We start from the raw sequence: 26013 nt of genomic DNA, 5'->3' as shown, positions 1-26013 counted from the left end.
ACCAATCAAAAAGACATAAATATTACATCCTTGTGATTAATACATGATTAACTGTCCACTACTACTAATAATAATAATAATAGTAATACTAATAATAACAACAACAAAGAAGCAGAAATCAAAACCTTTCAAGACCAAATAATGCAATCAATATAAAGCTCAAACATTCATCCGAACACAAATACGTTTAGCAGGCTACTGTCTTAATGTTGTATTAGTGCCCTCTGGTGGATATTATATTACATAAATATCTATATTTTGAAAGACTTGTGAAGTGTGCAATGATTATGAGCCTATAAAATGCATTGCCATGCATATTCAGAAATTTCTTTACATTCATGTTTGTGTGTAATTTCTTGCTGGTTAAGTCGGCTACACAGTGACCCAACTAGTGATAAAGGATTGTAAAGGACCGTAAAAATGTAATGCAGTTCGATTGTATCATGTAGTATGCAGTTATCCTATAGCTACACATTGGAACAACAGCATTGACTATGTTTCCTAAAAATAACATAATCTAGAATCTTGCAGACATTTTAAAAATGCGAATAAATGGTAAATACCATTGCTGAATAGAAGCAATGACGTCACCTATATATACTTCTCCCCCAACCAATTGGAAGAATCTGATTTTTCGCGTGTGAAAATGTCGGAGAGGAATGATAGCCAGAGCTCGGTGGTTTGCAGCACATGTGGCCTGGCATACACCCTGCCAGGTAGAAAGATAAAAAATAATACCACGTTGTATATTTAATGATAATGTGATGAGAATGAAATTATAGTATTATAATCGGCGTCACCCAATGCAGTTTAATACAATTATCGAGCTATCCAGCTAGCTGAGTAGCAACTGCATGTAGGGTGTGTCGTGTGCAACCCAAGCGAGCAAAATAATTTTACAAATGTGTGTTTACGCCATGATGTTGCATTGCATGAAACGCAGTTATGTGCAAATATGTAAATATTTGTTAGTCTTCTAAAATGTGCATTTTTATATCCGAGTAATACTTCGGTAGTTAGTTAGAAACACATCCTGTGTTGTTTCATTTAGCCTAATAGTTGGGCGGCTAGCTTGAGTAAATATTTTCTACATTGAGAAAATATTTTCCAACTCAGGAATTCAACCATTTGACACTAACATTAATATGTATTCAAAATTATGAGGTGGTTGACTTATTAATTTCGTTTACTGAAATACGCCACTATTAAACTTGGCTTGCTTGACTTTGGGCAGTCGTGATTTTTCAGTGAGGCCTCACTAGAAAGATGGCTTTTCCAGTCAGATCAAAAGGCTTGACTTTATCCCGTCCTAGAGTTACAGCCAGTTGAGTTACAGAGTTACAGAGATACAGCCAATTGTTGTTTACGTTGTTTTCTTTGTACAATCTTGAAATAAAAACTTTTAATAGACAGTTTACCACCTCTAACTGAGAAAAGCCAGATTGACATGAGCTGAAGTGCCAGCTTTCATGTTGCAGAAATGTCCTCTAATGTCATGTGACCTTGTGACGTAATTTGGTTTGTGCCTGCCAACGTTGCCAATGTGGTAAGAGATGGATGTGGGTATAGTGTTCTGGGCTACACCACACCGTAAAATATCCTGCGTTAATACGGCTCTTAACGGAGTACGAATGAGTAATATGGCCAATATGGACCATATGTGCTCTGTGAGAGTTGATTTAACGCTGAACTACTGTGCACGTGTGCCTTTCCATTGCTGTCTACAACTCAAAGTGTATTAAGATTGAGTTAGGTATGAGTCCCTTTTAACTGTGTAACTGATAAAGTGTTTGACCCATAAATAATCTGGCTTGGTTTCATATGTAATATATTGGTACACAATGCATGGGATTTTGGCGTCAGTTCCTTACCCTTTAGTGTACCAATGTTTTGTAAAGTGCATGCAATCAGGTCTTTTTTGTTGATTTTGGTGATGATAACAATAGGTCCCGCATTTGTGTCATACCAGAGATGGTTTAAGTTGCATTCAAGCATCTCACCTCCGCAGTGACAGGTTAAGGTAATTCAGGTGTGTCCAGGGTTGCAAAGGTGATCTCTGAATCTCAAGCCAAGTTATGCAGTCTGCTACCAAAGAAGCCAAAATTATGGTAAAAGTTAAATAAATGGATAACAGACCAAGCTACCAACAACAGTCCTCGAGGAAACTCAAATATGGCTGTCCCTACTTTGGACCCAGTCCCACCTTGTTATTTTAATTAAAAGGTGTTTAAAAATAATAATTTGTTGACGTGATTCATCGGACAGTTTCTCGGATTCCAGACTCACAGCAAAGATTTGTGATAGTTTAGCCCGATTGTGTCCTTTCCAGGGAGGTGTAGAACCAACCCAGTTTTTGGAGTTCAGATTTTCTCTGATCTCAGGAGGTTATGGCATGTCCCAAGTGCAAGCGAGGCTGATTTTAAGCTGATGTCATGTTTTTTCCTGTGTTTGATTGGATGCTCAGAGGATGAGGTCGTTGGAAACCTCCCACACATGCTGCTGTGTGGTCATGTATTCTGCACTGCCTGCCTGTGCTCTCTCGAGTTTGGGAACATCGTTGTGTGCCCAGAGTGCAAGGTAATACTCATTCTCCTGCAGTTACATTTATCCAAGCTAATTAGGCCTAATGCAAACAGCCTCTCGCACCTGGGTATTATTCCCTCTTTTATCCAGGGCCCACCTGGGAGAATGCCATTTGAGCTTTACTAGTGTATTATGGTGCGTTCATGAGCAACTGGGAAGTGGGAAAGTTCCAACCTCTGAGTGGGACAATACACCTGAATGCCTGTCGAACTAGGAACATCCCACTAGGAAAGTGGGAGGTTTTTGAGAGCTCCGAGAAGTAGGTTTGACGTCACTCGACATGGCAGCGTTTGTGGTGAAATGGAAGAAATGTATTTGCTCCACGCACAAATAAGTCACTTCATTGTTCATTTAGGTCATACTCATGAGCGCAGGTGATTGTGATGTTAAACGATACATTGCAGTTTACTTTCGTAAACTTGTCTTCGTCATGTAGCTAGTTTTTGTGTAGCTAACGTAATGTTAGCCTTCTGGCTAGCTACTTACCTAGCTGTCAATACCGTAACTGACAGAAATCAGCTGATTTCCGGCGGCCAGGTTGCCCGTTTGTTGTCATGTGAACGCTCTTAACTAGGAAGTGGGACATTCCCAAATGGGAACTTTCCCAATTCCCAGCTGCCTGAACGCACCATTAATCTTCACTTGTAAGCTGGTGTCTGTACGTGTGTGTATATATATGTGAGTGTGGTGTCTCTCACTCTCAGAATTTGTTTGTCTGAAAGGTGAAGTCAGTGTATGTATGTGTATGTATGATTGTGTGTGAGTTTGTGTGCTGTCTGTCAGTCTCAGCGTTTGTCTGTCTGTCTGACAGGTGGAGTCGATGCTCTCGGAGGACGGGGTTGAGGGGCTTCAGGTGGACAGCAGGATCATTGGGCTCATCTATACCGCCAAGATGAACATGAGGAAAAAGTGACATATTCTTCTCTTCTCTTACCCCCCATTCACACATACACACCCCATATGAACCTAACATCCTACTGACAGTCTTCATTATGTGTTAGTGGTTACTCTTCTCTGTGCTGTGGCATATCTAACATTACTTGTCTGTGTGCTGGGGTGTATGCCTCTGAGGGGCCCATGTGATTGTGTCTCCACAGCCGTAACAGGCCCAGGCATCGCAAGCCCACGCCCCCCACCCCGCCCCCAGAAGAGAGTTCAGAGCAGGTACGCCTGTCCTGAGATCATGAGCAGCTGAGCACCTCAGCCGCAGGCATGCACAGAATGCCTGAATTAATGGTGTGACTGATGAAATGTGTATGTATTTCACATCTCTCAGAGAACACTAGTATAGGTGTATTGAGTTCAGGTTTTTGTGTTGCCGTTAATGTAGGTATTGCAGGTGTAGCAGTGGAAACTGCTCGGCTTTTGGTTTACAAGAGCCCAAGTGGAGGTCTTGGAGAAACGTGGATGTGGGTTATGCAGTTATTAGTGTTGCAGGCACATAAGAGTTGATCATGCTATTATGAAGGATTTGGTAGTGCGGGTATACAGGTGCACAGTACAGTACAGTGTTACCAGGTATACAGTACTGCGATGTTTCTGTGCAGGAGTCTGACTCTGAGAAAGGCCTGGAAGACCCTCTGTGCCAGGCAGCGGAGAACCTGTCCCAGCTGGAGTGCATCCACCAGGTGAGGGCGCTGTCGCGCCAGGCAGAGTGGGAGGGAGGGCGCAGTGAGTGTTCCTTGGATTACGGTGACCACCACCCTTAATTCAGAGGGAGCACTGCTGTAGAGCTTTTCCGTGAGCGAGCAAGGCTCTTACATACCAGTCAGAGGACTCGGCTCTCTGGCTCTTTTTTGGAGCGTTTCATTGGTTGGCTCAGACGGGCGAGTCGCTGTCTGTTTCCGCAGACCCTGGTGGAAGGCCTGCAGGTGCAGGTGAAGAAGGAGAAGGCCCGTCTGGTGAAGGAGATCGACGAGGTCGCGGACTCCGCCTTAAGCATCCTGCGCAAAAGGTGAGGCTCTGTCCCCCATTTCTGTAAAATGGGTGGGCCCTTGTGCGTTTCAATTCATTTGCTTTAGCTGCAGTTACGACCATAACCACCAGGTGGGTATTATGTGAGCGCCCTCCATTGCTGCGTTTCTCTGTGGTCAGTTATTTTTTTTTGTTTGAATCCTGTGTGATTTTGCGTCAGCGTCTTGACGAAGTCTTGTAAAAGAGAAAGCTGTGGGCGGGGTTTGTATGACTGTGATTGGCAGCAGGACAAGAGCAAGAAGCGATGAGGTTATAGGGCTCCTGCGACAGCGTGTTATGGGGCTGTGGCTCTCTGTTCCCCCTTCCCCTCCTCTGCAGGAAGAGTGCCCTGCTGGCGGAACTGGCTCATCTGGAGCAGTACTTCCTGGCCAGCAGGCACGTGCTGGGTCAGGTGGAGGAGAGGCGGAAGGCCCTGCGCACAGCTATACAGAAGGCCAAGCAGGTCCAGCAGCACCCCTCCCTGGGGAGCTACTGCGAGCTGGACAAGGTGCTGCTTTCACTTACACACGTGCCTGAACGTGGAACAGGCTTTCACACAGAACACGCCTAAGTGCCTGACATGTAAGACACTGTACCTTATCGGACCTGTGTTTTGTAGTTGTTCCAATGACCTTCGGTATGCACTTATTGTACGTCACTTTGGATAAAAGCGTCTGCCAAATAAGTGTAATGTATGAGGGCCACACAGAACACATTTTTACATGCAGTGCACACACAGCAGAGATTTCCAATCTGGATTTGAACGTGTGACTCACTTGCAAAAACCTTATATGTTTACAATTCTCCTGCTTTGTTTCTTTGTGTGTGTGTGTGCATGCATGCATGTACACGCTGAACAGGTGTTGGAGATCCTGCAGGCTCCAGTAGATGTGCAGTCCTATGATCTGAGCTGTCTGTCTCTGGGCTCTGGACTGAGGTATGGGGGGTGCTGAGGATGTGTGTTTTGAAGGGGGGATGTGGATGGGGGTGGGGGTCTTTGTCATGGGCGCAAGATGAGATTGTGACCTGGAATATGTGAGCAATTTCTAGTCATTTAGGGTTCAAAAGCCTTTTATTAAAAACAACTGAATGGTGTCTTTATAACAGCTGCACTCTAAATATGGATGGGATGGTGCAGAGTCTGAAAACCTGCTTCAGAATGACAATTGGCAACCCCAAAGCGTGAGTACAATAAATCATGTACTGTAACCATTGGTTACGTCAGAGTATATCTACAGTAAATCATGTACTGTAACCATGGGATACCTCAGAGTGTAAGTACAGTAACTCATGTACTGTAACCATGGGCTACCTCAAAGTGTAAGTACAGTAACTGATGTAATGTAACCATGTACTACCTCATAGATAAAGTATATTAACTTGTGTACTGGATCTGATTTTTTTCTGTGGATGAAAGTCTTACTGCAAAGTTAAAATATTCAGTAGCTGAATGTGTCCTGTGGTTGGAAGACTAACCGGAGAGGAGGCAAGCTCAGACACCTCCTCCCAGCTGGGCACAGAGAGGAAGAACTGGAGGGGCAGCGTCCTACACCAGGAAAGGAGACCAGGAAGGCAGGCCCCCGACAGTGTGGAGCCTGGGGCCCCAGAGTGGCAGCAGGAGAGCCTGGGGATGGGGCCTGCCACCCAGGCCGCCTCTACCAGCTACTTATCTGACAGTCCCAATGTCATCATCGAGGAGATTGTGGAGGAGGCGGAGCCAGGTAAACCCCGCCCCCTGTACCCGGATGCCTTGGCTTCTAGAGCGATGGGGAGGCCAGGTCAGGTCCTCAGGCCTGACATGTCAGTGTGATCCTGTATTCTAGAACAGGGGTTCCCAAAGAGGGGTTTCTACTGTCCCAGGGAACATATTTTTCCCTTTGAAGGGGAATGTTCTGTTAATGTTCTTAACTGAACATTCTAATGCTGATGAAGCAATCACTACTGGTAATTGGAGCAACAGAAGTCTAGAACGCAGACTTGGCAGTTTGAGAAAACATTCCAAAATACCTGCACTTTAAAGGGTTAAATATTTATATTACTAAATAGCAGCATGTCATATGCAGTACACCCCTGATATACAATGCCAATTTGGGAGGTGCTTCAGTCTACTTGTGTGTTAAGTATTTACTGTGTTGCTACCTGTAATGGGCGTTGGATAAACGATAAAGGGTATTCTTTTCAATAATATGCTGATGATTTTTTGAAGGTCTGGGAATCCCTGTCATATATTGTTGCTGATGTTACTGTTCTAGATTCAGGTGGCCTGGATAGATGTCACAGTGATCCTGAATGTTCCTGTGGTCTGGCCAGTCAGGTGGCTGGCTTAGACGCACATGTCACAATGATCCTGAATGTTGCTGAGGTCTACCAATCAGGTGGCTGGCCTAGATTTACATGTCACAATGATCCTTGGCTGCAAAACATTGCTGAGGTTTCACTTTCCGTCCCTTGGTGGTGCTGGTCGGTTGTTGCTGACATGCCTTTTTGCATTAGAGCGCCCGTTTTCTTATCGCCCGGCAAGCCGCAGGCGTTCGGGGCGGCGACGACGCCCCACTGGCCCCGCCCTGCCTTGGGCGGCGCCGCGCCCGGGAAGGTCCCGCTGCCTCTTACCCCTGCCAGGTCTGACTCGCTGCTCCCGGGCCCCTGGTGATGTCACGGTGATGTCACGGGGCGGTTTCCACTGCACTGAGCGGGGAGGGTGTGACGGGCACGGTCCCTCTTTCTCTTTCTCCCTTCCAGCGCACCCGCCCGTCCCCCATGCCGTTTGACCTCTGACCCCGCCTTGCTCACTATGTTCTTTTTGTGCACTGTAAAGAGCAGCGCTCCTCACGGCACGGTGCCATGACCTAACAGCACGGTATAGTGTGGTGGCTGTGGCTCAGGGAGGGATTTCGGGGGTTGTGCGAGAGCGCGGATTGGTTGAAATCTCTGTCGTTGCTGCGCAGCTCCCATGGCCCCTCCCCTACCGCCCCAAGGGAAGGCCGCGTTTGGACGACCGAAGAGGAAGGGCAGGAAATGGGCCGCGGACGGCCCTCCGATCCGTCAGGCGAAAGGTACCGTATGTCCCCACACGCCGTGCGTGCTACCAGGTGTCCCCCTGCCTGAGCTTATATTAGCATAGCACTACAATCCCACTGGCAAAGGCTAGAACGTGCAGTTAAACAGGTGCGGGTCATTGAAGGGGTGTCTGTGGGCGCAGTGTTTCAGGAGTGGGTGTTGGTGACGCACGTGGTCAACCCCAGCCACTTCTACGTCCGGCGAGTGTCCGAGACTCGCGCCGGAGTGCTGCTGTCCAAGAAGATCAGCGGCCTGTGCTCCGGGGAGAGGGGCCTCTTCACCGCCGGCAGTGTGGTGGAGACGGGTGAGCACAGCGCCCTCTACCAGCTCAGCTGTGTTCCTGCTTTTATATCCATTCTTTGATGACCGTTTCCCTCAGGATTGCTTAGTAGGGGTGGGGTTGTGGGATGGCTCAGATCACGGAGCTCACCAGCATACCCCCGGCATGCCATTTACAATTTACAGCATGAATCTGAGTGGGGAAGGAATGCGTGGTGTAGTCTTACCTGGGGCTACTGGAACAGGATTCGTTTAATGTTATCGCCATTATCTGACTCCCAAAATAATGTGTTAACCTTTCCTCTGTGCTAACAGTTAAGCAAAGAAGGAGACCGCGAGTGATTCACCAGTAGTGTGTCCCTATATGGATCCCTATCTATTGTAGGTAGTAGATGCGTACATGGCTGTAGCATGTGTAGCCTGCATAGATACAGTAGTGTATCTTGCTACGGCACTAGTGTGTAGGTAAGTGACTACGGGGTTCAGATGATAGTTCTATGCTTACTGTATGTTAGGACCCTGAAACTGCTAGGTGTGCAGTGGTAACAGTCAAAATAATGTCAGGTTAAAGTGAATGCAGTTTATTTAGCAGTACTTGTAATGACGATAATAAACAGATGCAAAAGAGTGTGTGTAGTGAGATGGCCATATGCATATGCGTAGGAGGTCTTATTGATGACTCTCCTCAAACCATTGCACCTATATTTAAAGCTCAAAGCAAAAGTCACCAAATGAAGACACAAGGATAACAAAACAGTACATTAGTGATCCTGCTTGTGCTGTCTCTGCAAGCGTTCCACACCAGATTAACCTGTGTATCTGGCTGGGTGCTGACCCATAGGTATCAAGATCTTTGGTCAGCAACCCACCACCAAAGACACCAACTTGTTCCCCATGACATCGGCTTTCCATCAATGCAAAACATGATTACAGTGTATTACGGGGAAACAAAGTTTTACATAACGCCGATCCAGTAGAGTGTTTTGCAACTGAGCACTGTCTCTTTATCAGACCCTGTTGATTCCCTGTCAGCACAGTAAACAGAGTCTGTTTTCCTTTGGGCCCACTCCTGTAAACTGCTTTTAAACTTTATCAGTGGTTTTACTGATACTGAGCTATGGGGCGACATAGCTCAGGAAGTAAGAGCGGTTGTCTGGCAGTCGGAGGGTTGCCGGTTCGATCCCCGCCCTGGGCGTGTCGAAGTGTCCCTGAGCAAGACACCTAACCCCTAACTGCTCTGGTGAGTGAGAGGCATCAATTGTAAAGCGCTTTGGATAAAAGCGCTATATAAATGCAGTCCATTTACCATTTACCATTTACTGACAACCCAACGGCTCCCACTGTTGCCATTCTCATCGATCTCATTTACGTTTACACGGAGGAAAGATGAGCTCCTCTTACTAGCTGAAGATGGCATTACCATTTAGCTAGGCTACGTGTTTGCTTTCCTGAGGTCAGTCTGGACTTGGTAAACAAATCCGCTCATCTGTGTGTGGCCAAGCAGCCCATCATAGCGAGATAACCGCCAGCCAAAGCACTGTCATTTTTTCATACTTGGAGTTTGGTTACTAACTGAGGAAGTCCACAAACTCCACAAATTCAGTTGTTTCCGAAGACGATCACAAAATGGGGGCGCTTACGTGAACACATTTTTTATTTATTTTTAAGTCATAGTAATTTAGTTTTCGAACAATGTCATTGCCATATTGTATCTTTTATACTTTTAGGAGAGGCAGCAATCTCTGTTGGCAGGGCGGCCCGTGTCTCCTAGTGTTTTGAAGGGGAAACCCAGATTGATGGTTAATCTGGTGCTGGTATTGATAGTGAGGGATAGTGAGTGTGTTTCTATGCGTGTGTGTGTGCGGTTTATGCATTACCCTGTACGTGCGTGTTTGTGATCTGTGCAGGTTCCCTGCTCTTCGTCCAGTGGAAGGAGTCCATGTGGAGCAGGGCGACTGTGATGGAGGTGTTCCAGAGAGGCCGGGGGGAGTCGGTGTCCCGCTGCCCTGTGCCGGAGCTGGCCAAACTGCGCGTCTTCTTCCAGGACTACGGCTTCTCCAAGGACATCTCTCTGAACGTGTAAGCCCGTCCCCCTCTGCCTTCACAGATCTCGGGCTGTGCCTTCACTGCTCTCTCTCTCTCTCTCTCTCTCTCTCTCTCTCTCTCTCTCTCTCTCTCTCTCTCTCTGCCCTCACAGCTTTCGCATCATCAAAGGCTTCCACTCCACTCCCTTACATTCTCCAGTGTGTCAGTTGTTTCTCTCAGCAGTGAGGGTGTGTCAGTAGTCTCTCTGCAGTGAATGCATGTCTTCGCAGTGAGCGTGTGTCAGTATTCTCTTTCTGTATCTCTGCAGTGAGGGTGTGTCAGTATTCTCTCTCTCTCTCTCTGCAGTGAGGGTGTGTCAGTATTCTCTCTCTCTGCAGTGAGGGTGTGTCAGTATTCTCTCTCTCTATCTCTGCAGTGAGGGTGTGTCAGTATTCTCTTTCTGTATCTCTGCAGTGAGGGTGTGTCAGTATTCTCTCTCTCTCTCTCTGCAGTGAGGGTGTGTCAGTATTCTCTCTCTCTCTGCAGTGAGGGTGTGTCAGTATTCTCTCTCTCTCTTTCAGCAGTGAGGGTGTGTCGGTGGTGGACAGTCTGAATCAGTGTGTGCGGCGTGTTGACCTGGCAGTGCAGTCAGAGATGGCTCGCTGGCCTGCCCAGGCCGTCCGCTGTTCCCTCAAAGACATCGTCCCCGCTGACCTGGTGAGAGACGTGCACAGCCCAGTCTGCGCCCTCCTGCTGTGTGTCTGTGTGTGTGTGTGTGTGTGTGTGTGTGTGTGTGTCTGTGTGTGCGCGTTGCCATTGTTTGGGTATGTGCAAGTGTGTGCCCGAGTGCGTGTGTGTGTGTGTGTGTGTGTGTGTGTGTGTGTGTGTGTGTGTGTGTGTGTGTGTGTGTATGTGAGGCTTGTGCCGTGTTGTGGTGTATGTAAAGGGCTGGAATTTTGAAGCTCAGGTGCAGTCACAGGTGTGTGTGTGGTTGTGAAAGGTGTGTGTTACGGTGCTGCAGGTGGAGTCACGGGTGTGTGTTGTGGCGCGGTTGGAGGTGCAGGTGGAGTCACAGGTGTGTGTGGTTGTGAGAGGTATGTGTTACGGTGTTGCAGGTGGAGTCATGGGTGTGTGTTGTGGCGTGGTTGGAGGTACAGGTGGAGTCACAGGTGTGTGTGGTTGTGAGAGGTATGTGTTACGGTGTTGCAGGTGGAGTCATGGGTGTGTGTTGTGGCGCGGTTGGAGGTGCAGGTGGAGTCACAGGTGTGTGTGGTTGTGAGAGGTATGTGTTACGGTGTTGCAGGTGGAGTCATGGGTGTGTGTTGTGGCGCGGTTGGAGGTGCAGGTGGGGTCACAGGTGTGCGTCTCGCCGCAGGTTAAGGGCTGGTGTGCGGAGTCGCAGCTGGAGTTCCAGCGGGTGGTGGGCTCCAAGGCGGTGGAGATGCTGGTGTTCGGGGAGGAGCGGGACGCCCTGCTGGTGGACCTGAAGAACGCGCCCATGGACAGGAGCGCCAGCGACATGCCGCTCTCCCTCCGCGACTACCTGGTCTTCCTGGAGCTGGCCATGTAGGCCCCCGCCCGCGACCCCGCCTCGCGCCCGAGGGCCACACGTCACCCGCAGGGGCCTCACCTTGCCTCCCTTAGGGCCACGCCTCGCGCCCGAGGGCCACGTCACCCGCAGGGGCCTCCCTTAGGGCCACGCCTCGCTCCTGTGTTCTGGCTGTCCTTTTATTGGAGTGCTAGCCTTTATCTGTAGGTGTGATTCGCTGACTGCGAGAAGACAGGTCCAGCAGGTAAAAGTGCGCTTTTATTTTTGGTTTTTTAGGTTTTATTCCCCGATGGCCAAACCCCTCAGCGGTGGGCGTCGGCCCCTGCAGTTCTATCCTCCGGTGTACCCCAGGGCCATGGTGGAACTCAATGCGGTGGTGTGTCACATTAACACCCCCTCAGACTTCTACATTCAGCTGGTGAGTGTTTGAGTGTGGTGTGGGGGTGAGGGTTTGGCATGAGTTAATATACACATGCACGCACTAACGTGTGCGCACACACACACGCACACACACACACACTCTCTCTCTCGGAATAAGGGACAGAACACCCATTCCAATCACTCGTCCATTTTCCATGGTGTAATCAGATTTGCTGTAGTGACCGGTCAGCTCCTGCATTCCTTCTGTCCTCTCTGATTCCTTTCTCTAGGAGGCTCCAGTTGGTGAAGTCACGCCCTCAGCCTTTGCTAATTAGCCCCAGTTAATTTGTTGTCCTTCATCGTTCCCCCTCATGAATATTCATATACTAACGCAGCACCCGAAACCCCTTTTATCAGCCAGAACCTAAAGTAAAAAGGTAGGGAATATGGCTGAATGCAGAAGATGATCGTCTGGTTATTGTAACAAATCCATGCTTACACAATTTAAAATGGATGCGTGGCGTGGACACAACACTGGCCGCAACGAATTGAAACAGCTTTAAAGATGGAGAGAGAGAGAATTTTAACTATCAGAACGAGAGCTGACCATCTTGTTAGTCTCTGCCGTCTTTGGCGTAGGTAGTGGTGATGTCACTGAGCGCTGAACTGGGATGCTAATCACAGGTGGACAACATGGAGTACCTGCTGCTGAACTCAAAGCTGCAGGATTTCTACTCGCAGGAAGGCCTGGGGGGGCTGGAGGTGTTCTGCCCCTCCCTGGAGCAGGCGTGCGCCGCCCTGTTTGAGGACAAGGTCTGGTACCGCGCCCAGATCATTGGTGAGTGGAGTAGGTCTAACGGAGGTCAGCGCCGCATGAGTCTTACTCTGCCTGGGCTTTGTCTTGCTCATAATCCACTGAGGTCAGGGCTTGAGGATGGTACAACTGCTCAGATTCATCTTCCTGGAGTCAGTACTGATGGTTGGTCTGGCTTGGCTGAAGAGATGGGGGCTATATGAAGCGGGCTGCACGTTGTTTGCTGGGGAGGATGATGCTACATTATAGGGGAAATTCTCCCAGAAAAAAAAATAATAATTTTGCTCTCTGAAAATGTTAATTGAAACACCAAGAGCACCTGATGTGCAACACCCTGCTCAACAAGATAACGCTCTTAAAATTGAGACAAATGATAACTGTGGGAAGAACTCTGCGACTGTTTAACATAAAAAGCCTGCGTACGTCAGCGTCCATGCTCTTGGCCGCTTGCCATTATCTTTCCGTTTCTGAAACCAGTCGTGTTTACATGTGTGGGTACTTCTTCGGTCAGCTGAGAAATTCTTGTTAGCTTTATCTTGAAAGACTGTATACAAACAGACTTTATACGCCCCCATAGTGCATTGCAAAGTTGTTGTCTGTGATGTTTGTGGTTGTTGAAAGGCTTTGCGGTAATGTAGTATTACAACAAACTGGTTTCGTCAAGTGTGACAGACTTTTAAAAAATAAGGCCAGAATCACACCGGGCGCGGAGCGCGTTCTTCGCGCCTGACCGCGGCTTGTGTAACAGCTGTAATCCGCTAGCACGCTAGCGTGGCCGCCGAAAGGAAGCGAGCTCCACACCGCTTCCGCTGCGTGAACGCTCCAGACCCGCTTTAATTTGGGCCTAACGTGAAAAAAGGAATCGCATTTTATATACGATGGATTATTACCGCAATAAACGAACGTAACAGCGCATGGAGGCTTTATGCTATTGGCTGAGAGAGAGGGGGGAAAGGTTATTCATGTTGTGGGGTGGCCGTGCGGTTGCAGGTTTCCCCGGTAACAGGCTGGTGGAGGTGCGGTACGTGGACTTCGGAAACAAGAAGATTCTGCCCCTGAGCGACGTACGCAAGCTGAAGGACGAGTACTTTGCTCTGCCCGCCATGGTGAGGTCGCTGCTGCTCACGAGAGAGCTGACGTTATCCACCCTCATACTCTTTCACCCTTTTCCATACTCTGATATGGACAATACCGCATTCGGCATACTCTATATTGTGTCTAATAGAGCACTGCGTATATGGAGCCTGGATTTTTGTAGCCGGAAGGTTCCATGTTAAATTCCCAGGTGTGGCATGGCAGTTGCAACCTTGATCAAGGTGTTACTCCAAAGTTTGGTTCATACCAACATTAAGTACTAGTAATTAATCTGACCAGTCACCCTACACGCCATACGGAGTTTAAGTGCTGGGTTGTGTTTCTGTATTTACCCTTTACCGCGATGCCGAGGTTAAAGGTTGCGTTGCTTCCCGCCTCTCTGCTCAGCCTTGGCGCTGTGCAGGGTTTAGATTGGTGTGTTTTCTTTCATCTCCTAGGCGATCCAGTGCTGCCTGGCGGACCTGAAGCCCGTGAGCAGCACCGAGTCCTGGAGCGCCGAATGCAAAGAGAGGTTCCGGAAGCTTGCGGAACAAAAACTGATGTCCGCCATGGCGACAGGTGGGTGAGGGCTGTCCCTAGTGTGTGACTGACGGCAGGAAGGTTGAACGAAACAAAACTATGTAACTAGAAGTCTATCAATCCATTGTACGGTCAAACTCAACGTCGAAATTCGGGCTCGATACTTGCTAGCTTTAAACAGGATACGAATGTGGTGTGACGCCATGTTTTACTTTTCTGTTGGTCAGCTCAAAAGAAATGTTTGCTTGGCAGAGTGTGCCTTGGGTATTTGATCATTAGCCTGGAGCTTCCTTTATTTTCTAGGACCAAAAAGGTTTGTGACTTTGTGACAATCTCATCTAACACTGTTCTCGTATTCCGTTCTATTATTCCACAATTCCATCTAACACAATTCCATTATTCCATTCCATTATTCCAGAATTCCAACTAACACTATTCTAGTATTTTCATTCCATTCTTTTAATCCTCAATTCTGGCCAATATTTAAAGAAAAGCCATAAGGAAATGGGTCATTGTCGTCTAAAGGAAACCTAGTTCACAATTCTGTCATAACAGATTTTTTTTTGTTTTATATTCAAATTATGCTGGCTGTGTCATTCCATCTGGTAGAGAGTTGGAGTAGTCACTGCCACATCTGCTGGTGGAGTGGGCACACGCTCCTGGTCATATTACCGAATCAGCCCCAGGTGCTCCTGTCCGCAGCACGAGGCTTAGTCTGGGAGCACGTACAGCGAAAGTGAGGGAGTCTGTTCATCAGAAACAGTCAGCGACGTAGCTGAAGAGCTGGCCAGCTAAAAAAAAAAACAGGTCTGCTGAGAATGGCCAAAGCTGAAAAGGTTTTGCTCTGTTTTTCCTTTGTTATGTGTTGTTTCTTTAGTTTATCATTCATTTTTGCCTGGAACCCCTGAGGGGGAAGGGTGGAGATTTTTGTTTATTTGTTCTCTTGTCCGTGTGGGTACGCTCTCTTTCTTTCTCCCTCTATGTGGCAATCGCTGTGAAAACTGACATAATTCATTTAAGGAAAAACTGCTGTGGCCTATTTATGGATTACTTTGTGTGCTGACTATCCTGTTGTTACCTCAGTAAGTTGCTTGGTTACTGAGGCCTCTGATTGCCTGAAATAGTCGGCCATTTAATATGGTCAATGTCGGGGGGTTAGGAGCAGGCCTACGGCTAGCATTGGATTCCAAGAACAATTTATATTAATGTTACATTACCAGGTTGATGGTCAATCTACCTATTCATCAAACTAATGGAGGGGGGAAAAAGTAGCTAATTTGTTAGATTGGTTGATACCTTCAGTACACTTTTCAAACACAAGGACCTCAAGATCCACGTGCAGTATTCGGTCTTGTGACTGCACTGTGCGTTTTGTCTGGGAATCAGATGCGAGCGTGCATGGGTTTGCATGTGTTTCGCCTTTCAGAGATTGTGCCACGGCTGCAGGCCCTGCCGGTGAGGCTGTTTGAGGTGAACGAGGACACCGGCCAGTCCACGGACATCGCTGAGCTGCTGGTGGAGGAGGAGCTGGCCTGCTTTAGGAAGGGGTGAGCCAGGCCGTCACTGTGGCAAGCCACCACCAACATGGCTGGCTGATTATAGCCCAGATTATGTAGACCCAACAGATGGTCCCCTCCGTAATTTTAATAGTGGAAGGTCTGTCTCTCTTCTTTTGAAGCTGAAACTTTTTGACTGCTGTGTCTTATGAATATTCATAACCGAGGACCAAAAACCTTGTACAGCTAGCTATCCCTAGTGAAATGTGGAATTGTGTTTTGTTGAGGAAGGTGGAAGAAATGAACTTTTCAGGTGCAGGTGGTAGCGATCGTTCAGGGTTGTGCGTTAATTTTTTAATTCTTTTTGTTTCCAATATTTTGTAATTTGCTGTAATCTCTGAATGGCAAAATATTGTTTTTTTTTGGGGTTCAAATGAACCCTCTCTGCCTGTGTGGCCTGCACCCCTCCAGGGTGAAACCTCAGGCCCTGTCTGTGGAGCCGGCCGTGTGGGACCCCCCGTTCGAGGGTCTGCTGGAGGGAGAGGGAGACGGGGAGGCCGTGGCCCCTGAGACGCCCGCAGAGGAGGGCCCTTCGCAGGGGGACGCCCAGGACCTCCACACCCACATCCAGCTGCCCAAAAACCTGAAGGACCTGAGGGTGCGGGTCACCCACGTCTGCTCCCCCGGCAGCTTCTACGTGCAGCTGCTGCAGATGGACAAGCACCTGAAGAAGTGAGCACATCCCCTTCAGCTTCAACTCCGCCCTCACCTCCACCTTTTCAATACTTATATACACCTGTACCCTCTCTCGGCTATACCTACCTTCACCTACACCCTCATCTACACCTGTACCCACTGTCATCTGCACCCTGACCTAGTCTCGTACCCACCTTCACCTCCACCCTCACCAGCACCCTCACCTACACCCATACTCACCGTCACCTGCACCCTCACCTACACCCATACTCACCGTCACCTGCACCCTCACCTACACCCATACCATCACCTGCACGCTCACCTACACCTGTATTCACAGTCACCTGCACCCTCACCTACACCCATACCTACCATTACCTCCACCCTCACCTACACCTGTACCCACTCTCACCTACTCTATAACCCCCGTTCATCTGTACCCTCGCCTACACCCACACCCACTGTCACCGCCACCCTCTCCTAAACCCATACCCACACTCACCTCCATCATTACCTGAACCTTCAGTTGTCAGAAAACCATAGTTACATGTTATATATGTGTGTTTATGTTGAATGCTTGTATGAGGTGTTGATTAATATTAATAGCATGCTTTATTGATGTGCTCCAGGGTGTGTGAGAAGCTGAAGGAGGAGTGTGCGAAGTCTGAGCCGCAGCCAGTGGAGTGGAGCGCGGACATGCACTGCGCCGCCTACATCAACGGGGTGTGGGAGAGGGGACAGGTCTGCTCCGTGTCCTCCGCCAACGTCGCCGAGGTAACTCGAGCCTTCATCGTGCGTCTTCATCACCAGCGTCGTGGTGTGAGTGGTTGAGAAGCTGGGCACCCTGGTTCTGGCGATCTGCAGGGCGTCTGCTTATTATTGTTTTCACATTAAATACAATTCAGGAGTTATAGCAATTCAGGAGCTACAATAAGGAGATTGAAGTGTGTAATCGCACGGTTTGATCGATTGAGGTTTGTTAGTTTGTTACTAAAAGTTACTCAACAGATAGCGTGTTTGTGTGTGTGTGTGTGTGTGTGTGTGTGCAAGGTATTGGGGCAGTGAGTTGATTGTGGAGTTCAGTGAATGGTCTTCTTGAATTTTAAAAGATGAAACTAAATAAATTGCTGATTGCCAGGAGAAAGCTGCAGTGAATGTGAATGTGTGGTGGGGAGCCACATGGCCTCGCTGTGGGATTTTACTCAAATTCTATGTTTTGTCTCCCCCTTGTGGCCAGGTCTTACGCTGCGACTTCGGAAACAAAGTGAAGCTCCACATCAACCACCTCAGACCGCTGCAGCCTGATCTGGTTGGCTGCCTGATGCTCGAGTGCTCCCTCAGTGACATCAGGTACTTAGCCGGTTACTTCTTTGACTTAAAACAGGGCTCCTCCCAACTGTGTGGTTTTTGTTTCTCCATTGGAAACGTTTGAAATTTCGTGCTCAAATTGATTTTTTAATAATTAAGTTACGGCTCATTGCCATGTTCTCCACTTACATTACATGTTTTAGGAATAATTAGTTAAGTCACATGAAAATATCTCTGTCTCTATCTGACTTTACCTCTCCATATCTCTTCCTTTCTTTTTCAGATGGGCCTTAGCATTATATAATTGTTGTGTAAGCAGTATAGTAGAACAATGCCTTCCTCATAAATTAGTACCAATAAAAAAGGACCAACCTCCTTTCTTTCTCTTTCTTTCTCCCTTTATCTCTTTCTGGCTCCACCCCATCACTTTCTTTCCAACCCTTCTCTTTCGATTGCTCTCTCATTTTCCTCGTTTTTTGTCCTTTCATTCTTTCTTTCTTTCTTACCTTCTCTCTTTCCTCCATCTCTCTCCAACTCCCTCTTCATTCCTTCCCTCTTCTGTTCTTTCTTTTTATGGCTTCCTCTCTTGTTATCCTATTTCCGTTATCTCCGTTCTTTTCCTCTCCCCCACACAGACCTGCTGGGGGTCGCTCCACCTGGACAGCCACTGCGTGCGACTTCATCTCCTACTACATGACCGGCGCCATGGCGATAATGACCATCAAGGTGATGCCCTCACAAGAACTGCATTCTGGGAATTATTTCCTGTTTACAGTGCAATGCTGCCTGACCTTGCTGTTTTGGAACTTTGGGCAGTTCTTTATCCCGTGTCATAACTTCACTCATGCCCTGCATATTGGTCGTAATTTATAAGTTGGATATTGTATTCTGCATAGGGGGTTTACCCTGTCTTTACTAGGTCCCACTTGTAAACGACTAGAGATTTAAAGACTATTAAATCTCAGTGTGAATTCCTTGCTGTGTAAAGGTAATTACAGTATTAAGAATGGCTGCCTTACCTACTTCTCAAGAATGAAACCCCTCATAAACGGGACGCCCTCCCTCCCTCCCTCCCTCCCTCCCTCCCCTCTTCAGGAGGACACGCCCGAACGGCCCATTCCCGTGGCCCTGTACTGCTCCAACAGGGCGGGGAAAGACGTGAGCATCGCTGACTTCCTGGTCAGCGAGGGCCTGGCCCTGAAAGAGAGGACACGCCAGTGAGCGCCTTTCCTTTCTGTTCGCTTATACGTGAAGGAAAAAAAGCACAGGCTAAAAACACTGACTGCACATACATTTAATCACACGTTTCAAAATGCATGTTGTGTGCTGAGTAAGGCTTAAATGGTTGTGCCATTAAGTGAGAGGTATGTGTACAAAACCACATCCAGTGTAGCGTGTGAATGCATTGATCAGGAATGGAGAATGTTGTTCATGTCAGTCCTGGGTCAAATACGTATTTGTTTTGGATTCAAATACTTTACTACACTTTACTGATCTTGTCTGGTGTATTGGAACCAATGAAATCTTCTCAAAAGGGCAAAGCCAGCCTTCTGGTCATATTGGCCGGCTCACTAACACCAAGCAAGATCAATAGAGCGCAGAAAAGTATTTGAATCCAAAACAAATACGTATTTGACCCAGGTCTGGTTCATTTATACAGCCTGCTTTTGGGCATCTTAATCAGGGTGTCAGTAATTTTGGAGAGCATATATATATATATATAATTGAAAAAAAATTTGTCTGGTAAAATACAGGAAGGGCCTCTCTTCAGTATGAGGGAACCCGGCACACAACATTGTCACAACCTTACCTGAACATTGTAGCAGCGTTAACAGAGCCAATCTCGGGCTGTCATTTAGGGAGGTTCCTCAGACAGCTGAGAAGGAGGCCGGGACTGCAGAAGGGGGCTTCGGCCTGAAGACCTCCGAGGGGGCGGGGCAGAGAGCGCCGTCCCCGCCGCTCCATCCGGCCCCGCCCCCGCCCCCACCTCCCTCCAAACCGGCCCCCTTCTCCGCCGCCCCGCCCAAGGTTGTCCGGACACGCCCCTATGTCCGGCCCGAGGCGGTGAAGACACGCCCCTACAGCCCGCCTGAGCTCCCGCACTGCGGCCTCACGCAGATGACCATCACCGCTGTGTCTGAGGACGGCGTCATCTACGCCATGACGCGGCATGCAGGTGTGTGTGTGTGTGTGTGTGTCAGAATGTGTGTGGATGCATGTTTGTGCTTGTGTGTGTGTTCTTTTACCCAGGTGAGTTCATTACAAACAACTCATTATATGGCGTTTAGCGAAGTGTTCCACTGTAATACAAGTGCCATTGATAATGATCAGAACCATATATGTAAGTTTTGCTCTATTGCTCCAGGATGAGTCTAGACTATTCTAGGTGAATTCTGATTAGTTTAATTATCATTGCTGTTTCTCAGTGCCCCCCCAGCCACCCCATTTTTGTGTGTCAAGTTTGTGAGTTCACATCCTGTTTGTGATGTCACTTCCTGTATGCAGAGCGGCAGTTTGAGCAGCTGAAGGACAGGCTGCAGCTGCACATAAAGACGCTGCCCAGGCAGAAGCCCTACAGCTGGAAGAGCGTGCTGGGCTGCGCGGTCATGGGATCCGACATGCTCTGGTACCGAGGGGAGGTGCTGGAGGTCATCGGGGGTCACGTCAAGGTCAGTGCAGGGGTCAAGAGGTGGGCAGCAGAAATTGCAGGAGTACTGTAAACAGGCATTAACAGCTGCTAAAATAAAAAGCAGCTGACTCAGGGAGGGGACAGCTGAAATGACAGAAATAGTGTAAACAGGCATTAGCAGTTGCTAAAATAACCACCACCAATGGTGGGTTACAGCATCGTGCTCCAGTGTCAAATTGTTGTGAGTCTGTGGTAGTGCTTGACTGTCAGGCTGACAGTGGGGTGTTATACGGTTGGCTGGCTTGTCCCTGTCTCATCCCCTCTGATCGATCAGCCAGTCTGCCAGCTCCAGCTGTGTATGACCCGTCCTCCTCTGAAGCAGCAACTGCACAGCTGTGGAGTGACAGGAAGCAGTGGCTGGCTGCAGGGACTTCAGAGGAAAGTGTGCCCGCGTCTGTGATTGATTGTCTTTCCTGTGTGTGGGCCCCTGTGACAGGTGCGCTACGTGGACCAGGGTCTGGTGGAGAACATTCCGGTGTGTCACGTTTACCCCACGGTGCTCTGCGAGGACATTCCCCAACTGTGCATTCCCTGCAAACTGCACGGCATCACTCCTGTGAGTCTACACAGCTAACCTGTCAGCCCTTTCCATTCATTTAAGCAATGATTCCTGTCAGTTTGTATATCAAATTGATGGTTCCTGTGAATTTGTACATCTAAACAATGATTCCATCGAGTTCAGACATCTAAATGATGATTGAATCTGATTTTGAGTAAAGGGTGTGCCTTCTACACCACATAGTTTTTTGCATTTTGCATGAAGTGTTCTTAAAGATGTGGAGTGCTATTTTTCATAATAGTAGTTTTTCTTGTTGTTTCACATATTATCATTTTTTTAATTAACCGGACTAAAATGAACAAGCAAGCTCTCTTATGTTAACATATCTAACATGATTGCCCTGCTTATACAATCTCTGTACAAGGTCGTGATTGGTGTTGCAGAGGCAGTCCAACACTGTTGAGTTACACAGGTGTGTTTAAGCTTCCCAATCTCTCTGCAGGTGGGGGAACAGTGGCAGTGGGATGCTGTGGCTTTGCTCCGAGAACTGCTGCACACTCGCTGTGTGGACCTGCAGATCATGGTAATGTATTCCTAACGTTTATACACGTCTGCATGGACCTGCAGATCATGGTAATGTATTCCTAACGTTTATAGACTGTTCTGTGTGGACCTGCAGATCATGGTAATGCATCTGTAACGTTTATAGACTGGTCTGTGTGGACCTGCAGATCATGGTAATTTAGTCCTAACGTTTATAGACTGGTCTGTGTGGACCTGCAGATCATGGTAATGTATTCCTAACATTTATACACATGTTTGCGTGGACCTGCAGATCATGGTAATGTATTCCTAACATTTATACACATGTCTGCTTGGACCTGCAGATCATGGTAATGTATTCCTAATGTTTATAGACCAGTCTGTGTGGACCTGCAGATCATGGTAATGTATTCCTAATGTTTATAGACTGTTCTGTGTGGACCTGCAGATCATGGTAATGTATCCCTAACGTTTATAAACTGTTCTGTGGGGACCTGCAGATCGCAGTCTCGTATTCCCCATACATTTTAGAAATGTCTTTACGGTACCCCCCAGTCTGAATACAGGCCACTAGCAGGCTTAATGATGTTGGGCACATTCGCTGTGACAACATAGGACATATCCCACTGGAGCTGCTGCACGTATCACTGTATCTAACTTGGTGTTTGATCAGTGGTCTAAAGCCAATAACAGCTTAGCGTGCTCTCTCTCCCTCTCCTCCTTCCCACCCCCTCCCCCAGGAGCTGCCCTCCGACCCGCAAGGTCACGTGACGGTGCAGGTGCTGTTAGACGGGATGACCCTGAGCAGGATCATGGTGCATCACCAGCACGCAACCTTCGACCCCAGTGTGTCCGCCACAGAAATGCATGTGCGTGGGTATGGCTTGGTGTAGGGGTGCATGAGGTGTTCTTTTTCTTTTGTTTAGTCTGTGTGCCCCTGAGGTGATCCAGGAAGGTGAAACCACAGACGCTGTGTATTAACCAGATGGCCAGTGGCTGCGTTCCTTCTGTAGTCTATGCTCTGTTACTCTGAGCACGGTGTGGGAGCTTAGCTGCTGGGTTGCAGAGTGGAAAGACCCAGTGGCCTGACTTTGTGCGCATGCTTGTCTGCTACATTGATGATGGAGAAATGAGGCTGGCTTACAACTGGGCTTTCCAGATTGAAAGGAGAAATCTGGAATACAGCTGGTTAAAAAACATGAACAAAACTATATGAATGCTTTCCCAGGTACCTGTGGTGACATCATCCGTGACAGAATTGGATGACTGGGAGCTAAACATCAAAGTAAGACATTATCACTGTTATCTTTCTGTAACTGAGTTTTATCTGTGTATATGTATCAAAGCATACAACAAAATTTCACAGGGAAGTGCGAAGTGAGGCAGCTCATGTCTGTCACAAACTGCTACATGTCTGTTGCAATCACATGGTATCTCTACCTGTCTCTCTGCCAAATGTGCACCTTTCGCTGCCAACATCTCTGTCCAGAGCCATGTTGCTGTTCTGTTTTGGCTATGGGTGTGTGTGATAATTGTTTATTTATGTGTTGTAGGTTTTGAAGGACCCAGAGCCTATTCTGGCAGTGTACAAATATCCCAGACTGCCTGACAAAGGAGAGCACTTCCCGGTCAAGATCAAACACCTCCGCACTCCCAACGAGGTTCGGCAGCGCTCAATCGACCCAAGGGTCCTAAGGGTCCATGGCAGACTGGGCCATTTTCTTCTAATTTCATTCATTATAAATGTGTAGTGTACAGTGGTAGAGGTCCCGTATGCATTGGAAAGGCTATAGTGGTCATTAGGCTTAATAGTCTGGTAAGTCTCCCCTATAGCCTATAGGAGAGAATGAGTAACAGAGTGATGAAGAGTGTGTTCTCTGTAGGTGTTCCTCCACCCTCTGGTGGAGGACAGGGATACGGAGGAGAATGGGGAGACTCTGGAGGAAGCTCTGGACCGAGTGAACTCCAGTGTGGAGAGTCTGCCACTGCTCACTGACTTCCCTATAGGTAAAGAACTGTGCCAAATTTGGTGCTTTTATCCTCCGTACATTCGTTTTTCTAGATGAATTCCCTCTACTAGAAAGCGTGAGCTGTCACAGTGATTTTAATAATGCGACAGTGGTGGGTCAGGTGACGAAACACAGCAACGCTGTGTCCGATGTGTTCTCAGAGGGGCCCTGTCTGGCCGAGTACTGCGATGGGAAGTACTACAGAGCCAAGCTGCTCAGCTTCGAGGGGTTCGACCCCGTCAAGGTCCTGGTCAGACACGTGGACTTTGGGTCGGATGACATGCTCCCCATGCAGAGGTAACGCAGGAGAGGAGGGAGAGAGGTGGATGGAGGTGAAAGAGCTGGAAAGAGGGAAAAACTGATGGATAGACAATATAGAGGCAGTACAGGAAATAGGAATGGAGTAATGGATGAGACAGCTGGAGGAGAGAGGTCTGAAGTGATAGAGGGGGAGGGATGGAGTGATAGAAGAGACTAAGATGGAGGGAGGCATGAAGTGATAGAGAGGAGATGGTTGAATGATAGATGAGATGGGGGTGAGAAGCGTATAATGTGACAGAGGAGAAGAGGGATAGAGGTGGGAGGTAGAGTAAAGGAGAGTGGAGAGGGGTAGAGGAGGGAGGTAGAGAGGGATAGAGGTGGGAGGTAGAGTAAAGGAGAGTAGAGAGGGATAGAGGTGGGAGGCAGAGTAAAGGAGAGTGGAGAGGGGTAGAGGAGGGAGGTAGAGAGGGATAGAGGTGGGAGGTAGAGTAAAGGAGAGTAGAGAGGGATAGAGGAGGGAGGTAGAGAGGGATAGAGGTGGGAGGTAGAGTAAAGGAGAGTAGAGAGGGATAGAGGTGGGAGGTAAAGTAAAGGAGAGTAGAGAGGGATAGAGGAGGGAGGTAGAGAGGGATGGACAGAGGAGAGCGGTAAAGGGCGGCGCTCTTCCCTCAGGCTGCGGCAGATGCCGGCGGCTCTGCTGCGCTTCCCCTGTAAGGCCATCCAGGTGCGGGTGGCGGGGTTCAAGCCGCCGCGCGTCAGCCTGGAGAAGGAGCGCGTGTCCTACCGGCCCGAGTGGAGCATGAAGGCCGCTCTGGAGATGATCGACCTGCTGCACGGCAGCATCACCGCCTCCGTCGTGGTGAGAGAGCCTGTCCAACCGCCCGAGTGCTTTACAGTGAAGAGGCCAGCTCGCGTTAACCACCACCAGTGTGCAGCACCAATCAGGGTGAAACACGGCACCCAGTACATTACATACAACTCACAATTAGGGCTAGCTAGCCGCTGCGCCAACTTCCACACACATTTCATTGTGTTAATTTCTGATGAACGTCAAGGCGTTTGCGGTACGTGTATACCAGCCTTTTTCACGTTTTTGCAGTATGTTTGTTGATTTCTCTCCAGGTTGTGCTCAGCAATAATAGTTTAGGGTTGCCAGGTTGATTTAAGAATGGGATGCATTATTTTGTGAATGCCATAACTCGTTCCTGAGTTTAACTCCATGGCTGCTTTCTGGTTAGGATCCTTCTTATGTGATGCCAGTTTTCACGATCAAAAAATCCTTTGCGGTGTACCTGGTTGGTTTTCATTCATGATCAAAGAACCGGTTTGTTCCGGTTTAATGCTCATGTTTTTTCAGAGCTTGAAACTTCAATGATTTTATGCTAACTAGGGTGTTCTGCCGTGTGAGGTTCACCAGTCACAAGTGAGGTTTGCATCTCTGGCTTTGCCCCGCTCAGTCCACAGACCCGGAGACCGCCGTGTTCCTGTACGATGAGAAAGGGGCGCTGGTGCATCTCCCCCTCGTGGAGAAGGGCCTGGCTGACTTTGAGTGACAGGAAGAAACCGGTGGGTCACTCAGCCCAAACCAAAGTTCTGGTTACTTTCATGTGGTGCGGAGGGGAGGGTATGAGGCAAAATGCAACCCATACTTATTTCTACAATAAATATGATTAACAACATATGCATTTAAAGAATAAAAAATTCTGCAATAAGTGGGTTGTGGGCCCGGTTTTGGAAACAGTGATGGTAAGCGATAGTGGGGAAGTTTTTGTTTTTTGTAATGCGAGGATTAGGGCCCTGTGTATAAACTGTAACCTGTTTTTAACTTTTTCCTTCTCCTAGAATCTGCTGTGACCTGGAAAGTGTGATGGTCTTGGGTTCCAGGCTTGCTTGGAATAAGGAACCTGCATCTCTTCATTTATAGTTTTATATATACCGGCGCTAGCGACGTTGCAGCGCTGAGATAGCTCTGTTTATTTTCAGCGTTCTACTTTTGTGAGAGGGAGCCTGCGATGCTGCGATATTGAGTTGGATTTTGAGGTTCTGTGTGTAGGTTGCAGACCTATTAAAACGGGTTTATTTCAGTTGAGTCTCCTTTCTCCCTACAAGCCACCATTTGTTTTCGCACTAGTCTTCAGGCTGAGCTGCCCGGTCGCTCTTTCTGGGGCATACACAGGCAGACCTCGCGCATCAGATGTGCCAGAAGAGGGCTCACTTGCATAATAAAGCGAGGACAGTACGAGACCTTCCCGAAGGGATGTCACCACCAGTCACGTTT

At 48.2% G+C, this 26013-nt stretch overlaps 1 protein-coding gene across 3 annotated transcripts; it reads left to right on the top strand.

Moving 5' to 3' along the window:
- The first annotated feature begins 627 nt into the window (after positions 1-627).
- rnf17 (ring finger protein 17) lies at positions 628-25819 on the top strand. Of its 3 annotated transcripts, none has more exons than XM_035408314.1 (39): positions 628-716; positions 2465-2577; positions 3395-3492; positions 3681-3747; positions 4131-4211; positions 4434-4537; positions 4876-5044; positions 5397-5473; positions 5644-5718; positions 6007-6257; positions 6789-6911; positions 7030-7155; positions 7482-7589; positions 7736-7897; positions 9780-9951; positions 10482-10614; positions 11273-11463; positions 11723-11864; positions 12491-12644; positions 13611-13726; positions 14153-14273; positions 15661-15781; positions 16202-16462; positions 17056-17200; positions 17664-17776; positions 18370-18460; positions 18830-18951; positions 19594-19910; positions 20240-20403; positions 20860-20979; positions 21425-21505; positions 22206-22334; positions 22694-22750; positions 23019-23126; positions 23349-23472; positions 23636-23771; positions 24408-24594; positions 25193-25301; positions 25578-25819. In XM_035408314.1, the coding sequence occupies exons 1-38, from the start codon at positions 647-649 to the stop codon at positions 25286-25288; spliced, it is 5025 nt and encodes a 1674-aa protein (XP_035264205.1). In that variant the 5' UTR covers positions 628-646; the 3' UTR covers positions 25289-25301; positions 25578-25819. The 3 variants fall into 3 exon arrangements, with proteins under 3 accessions (XP_035264205.1, XP_035264204.1, XP_035264206.1); XM_035408313.1 differs by having other exon boundaries at positions 10479-10614; XM_035408315.1 differs by lacking the exons at positions 6789-6911; positions 7030-7155 and having other exon boundaries at positions 10479-10614.
- The last annotated feature ends 194 nt before the right edge of the window (positions 25820-26013 follow it).

Source organism: Anguilla anguilla, chromosome 3, assembly GCF_013347855.1.
Source record: "Anguilla anguilla isolate fAngAng1 chromosome 3, fAngAng1.pri, whole genome shotgun sequence".
Lineage (NCBI taxonomy): Eukaryota > Metazoa > Chordata > Actinopteri > Anguilliformes > Anguillidae > Anguilla > Anguilla anguilla.
This window is presented reverse-complemented; position numbering and strand designations above follow the sequence as displayed.

Bases quoted from the DNA above. Each gene is read 5' to 3' on its own strand.
- rnf17 (XM_035408313.1), top strand. From the start codon at position 647: ATGTCGGAGAGGAATGATAGCCAGAGCTCGGTGGTTTGCAGCACATGT. The intron at 6,258-6,788 runs GTAAACCCCGCC...TTACTGTTCTAG, and splicing joins TGTGGAGGAGGCGGAGCCAG to ATTCAGGTGGCCTGGATAGA. The intron at 12,645-13,610 runs GTGAGTGGAGTA...GTGCGGTTGCAG, and splicing joins GTACCGCGCCCAGATCATTG to GTTTCCCCGGTAACAGGCTG.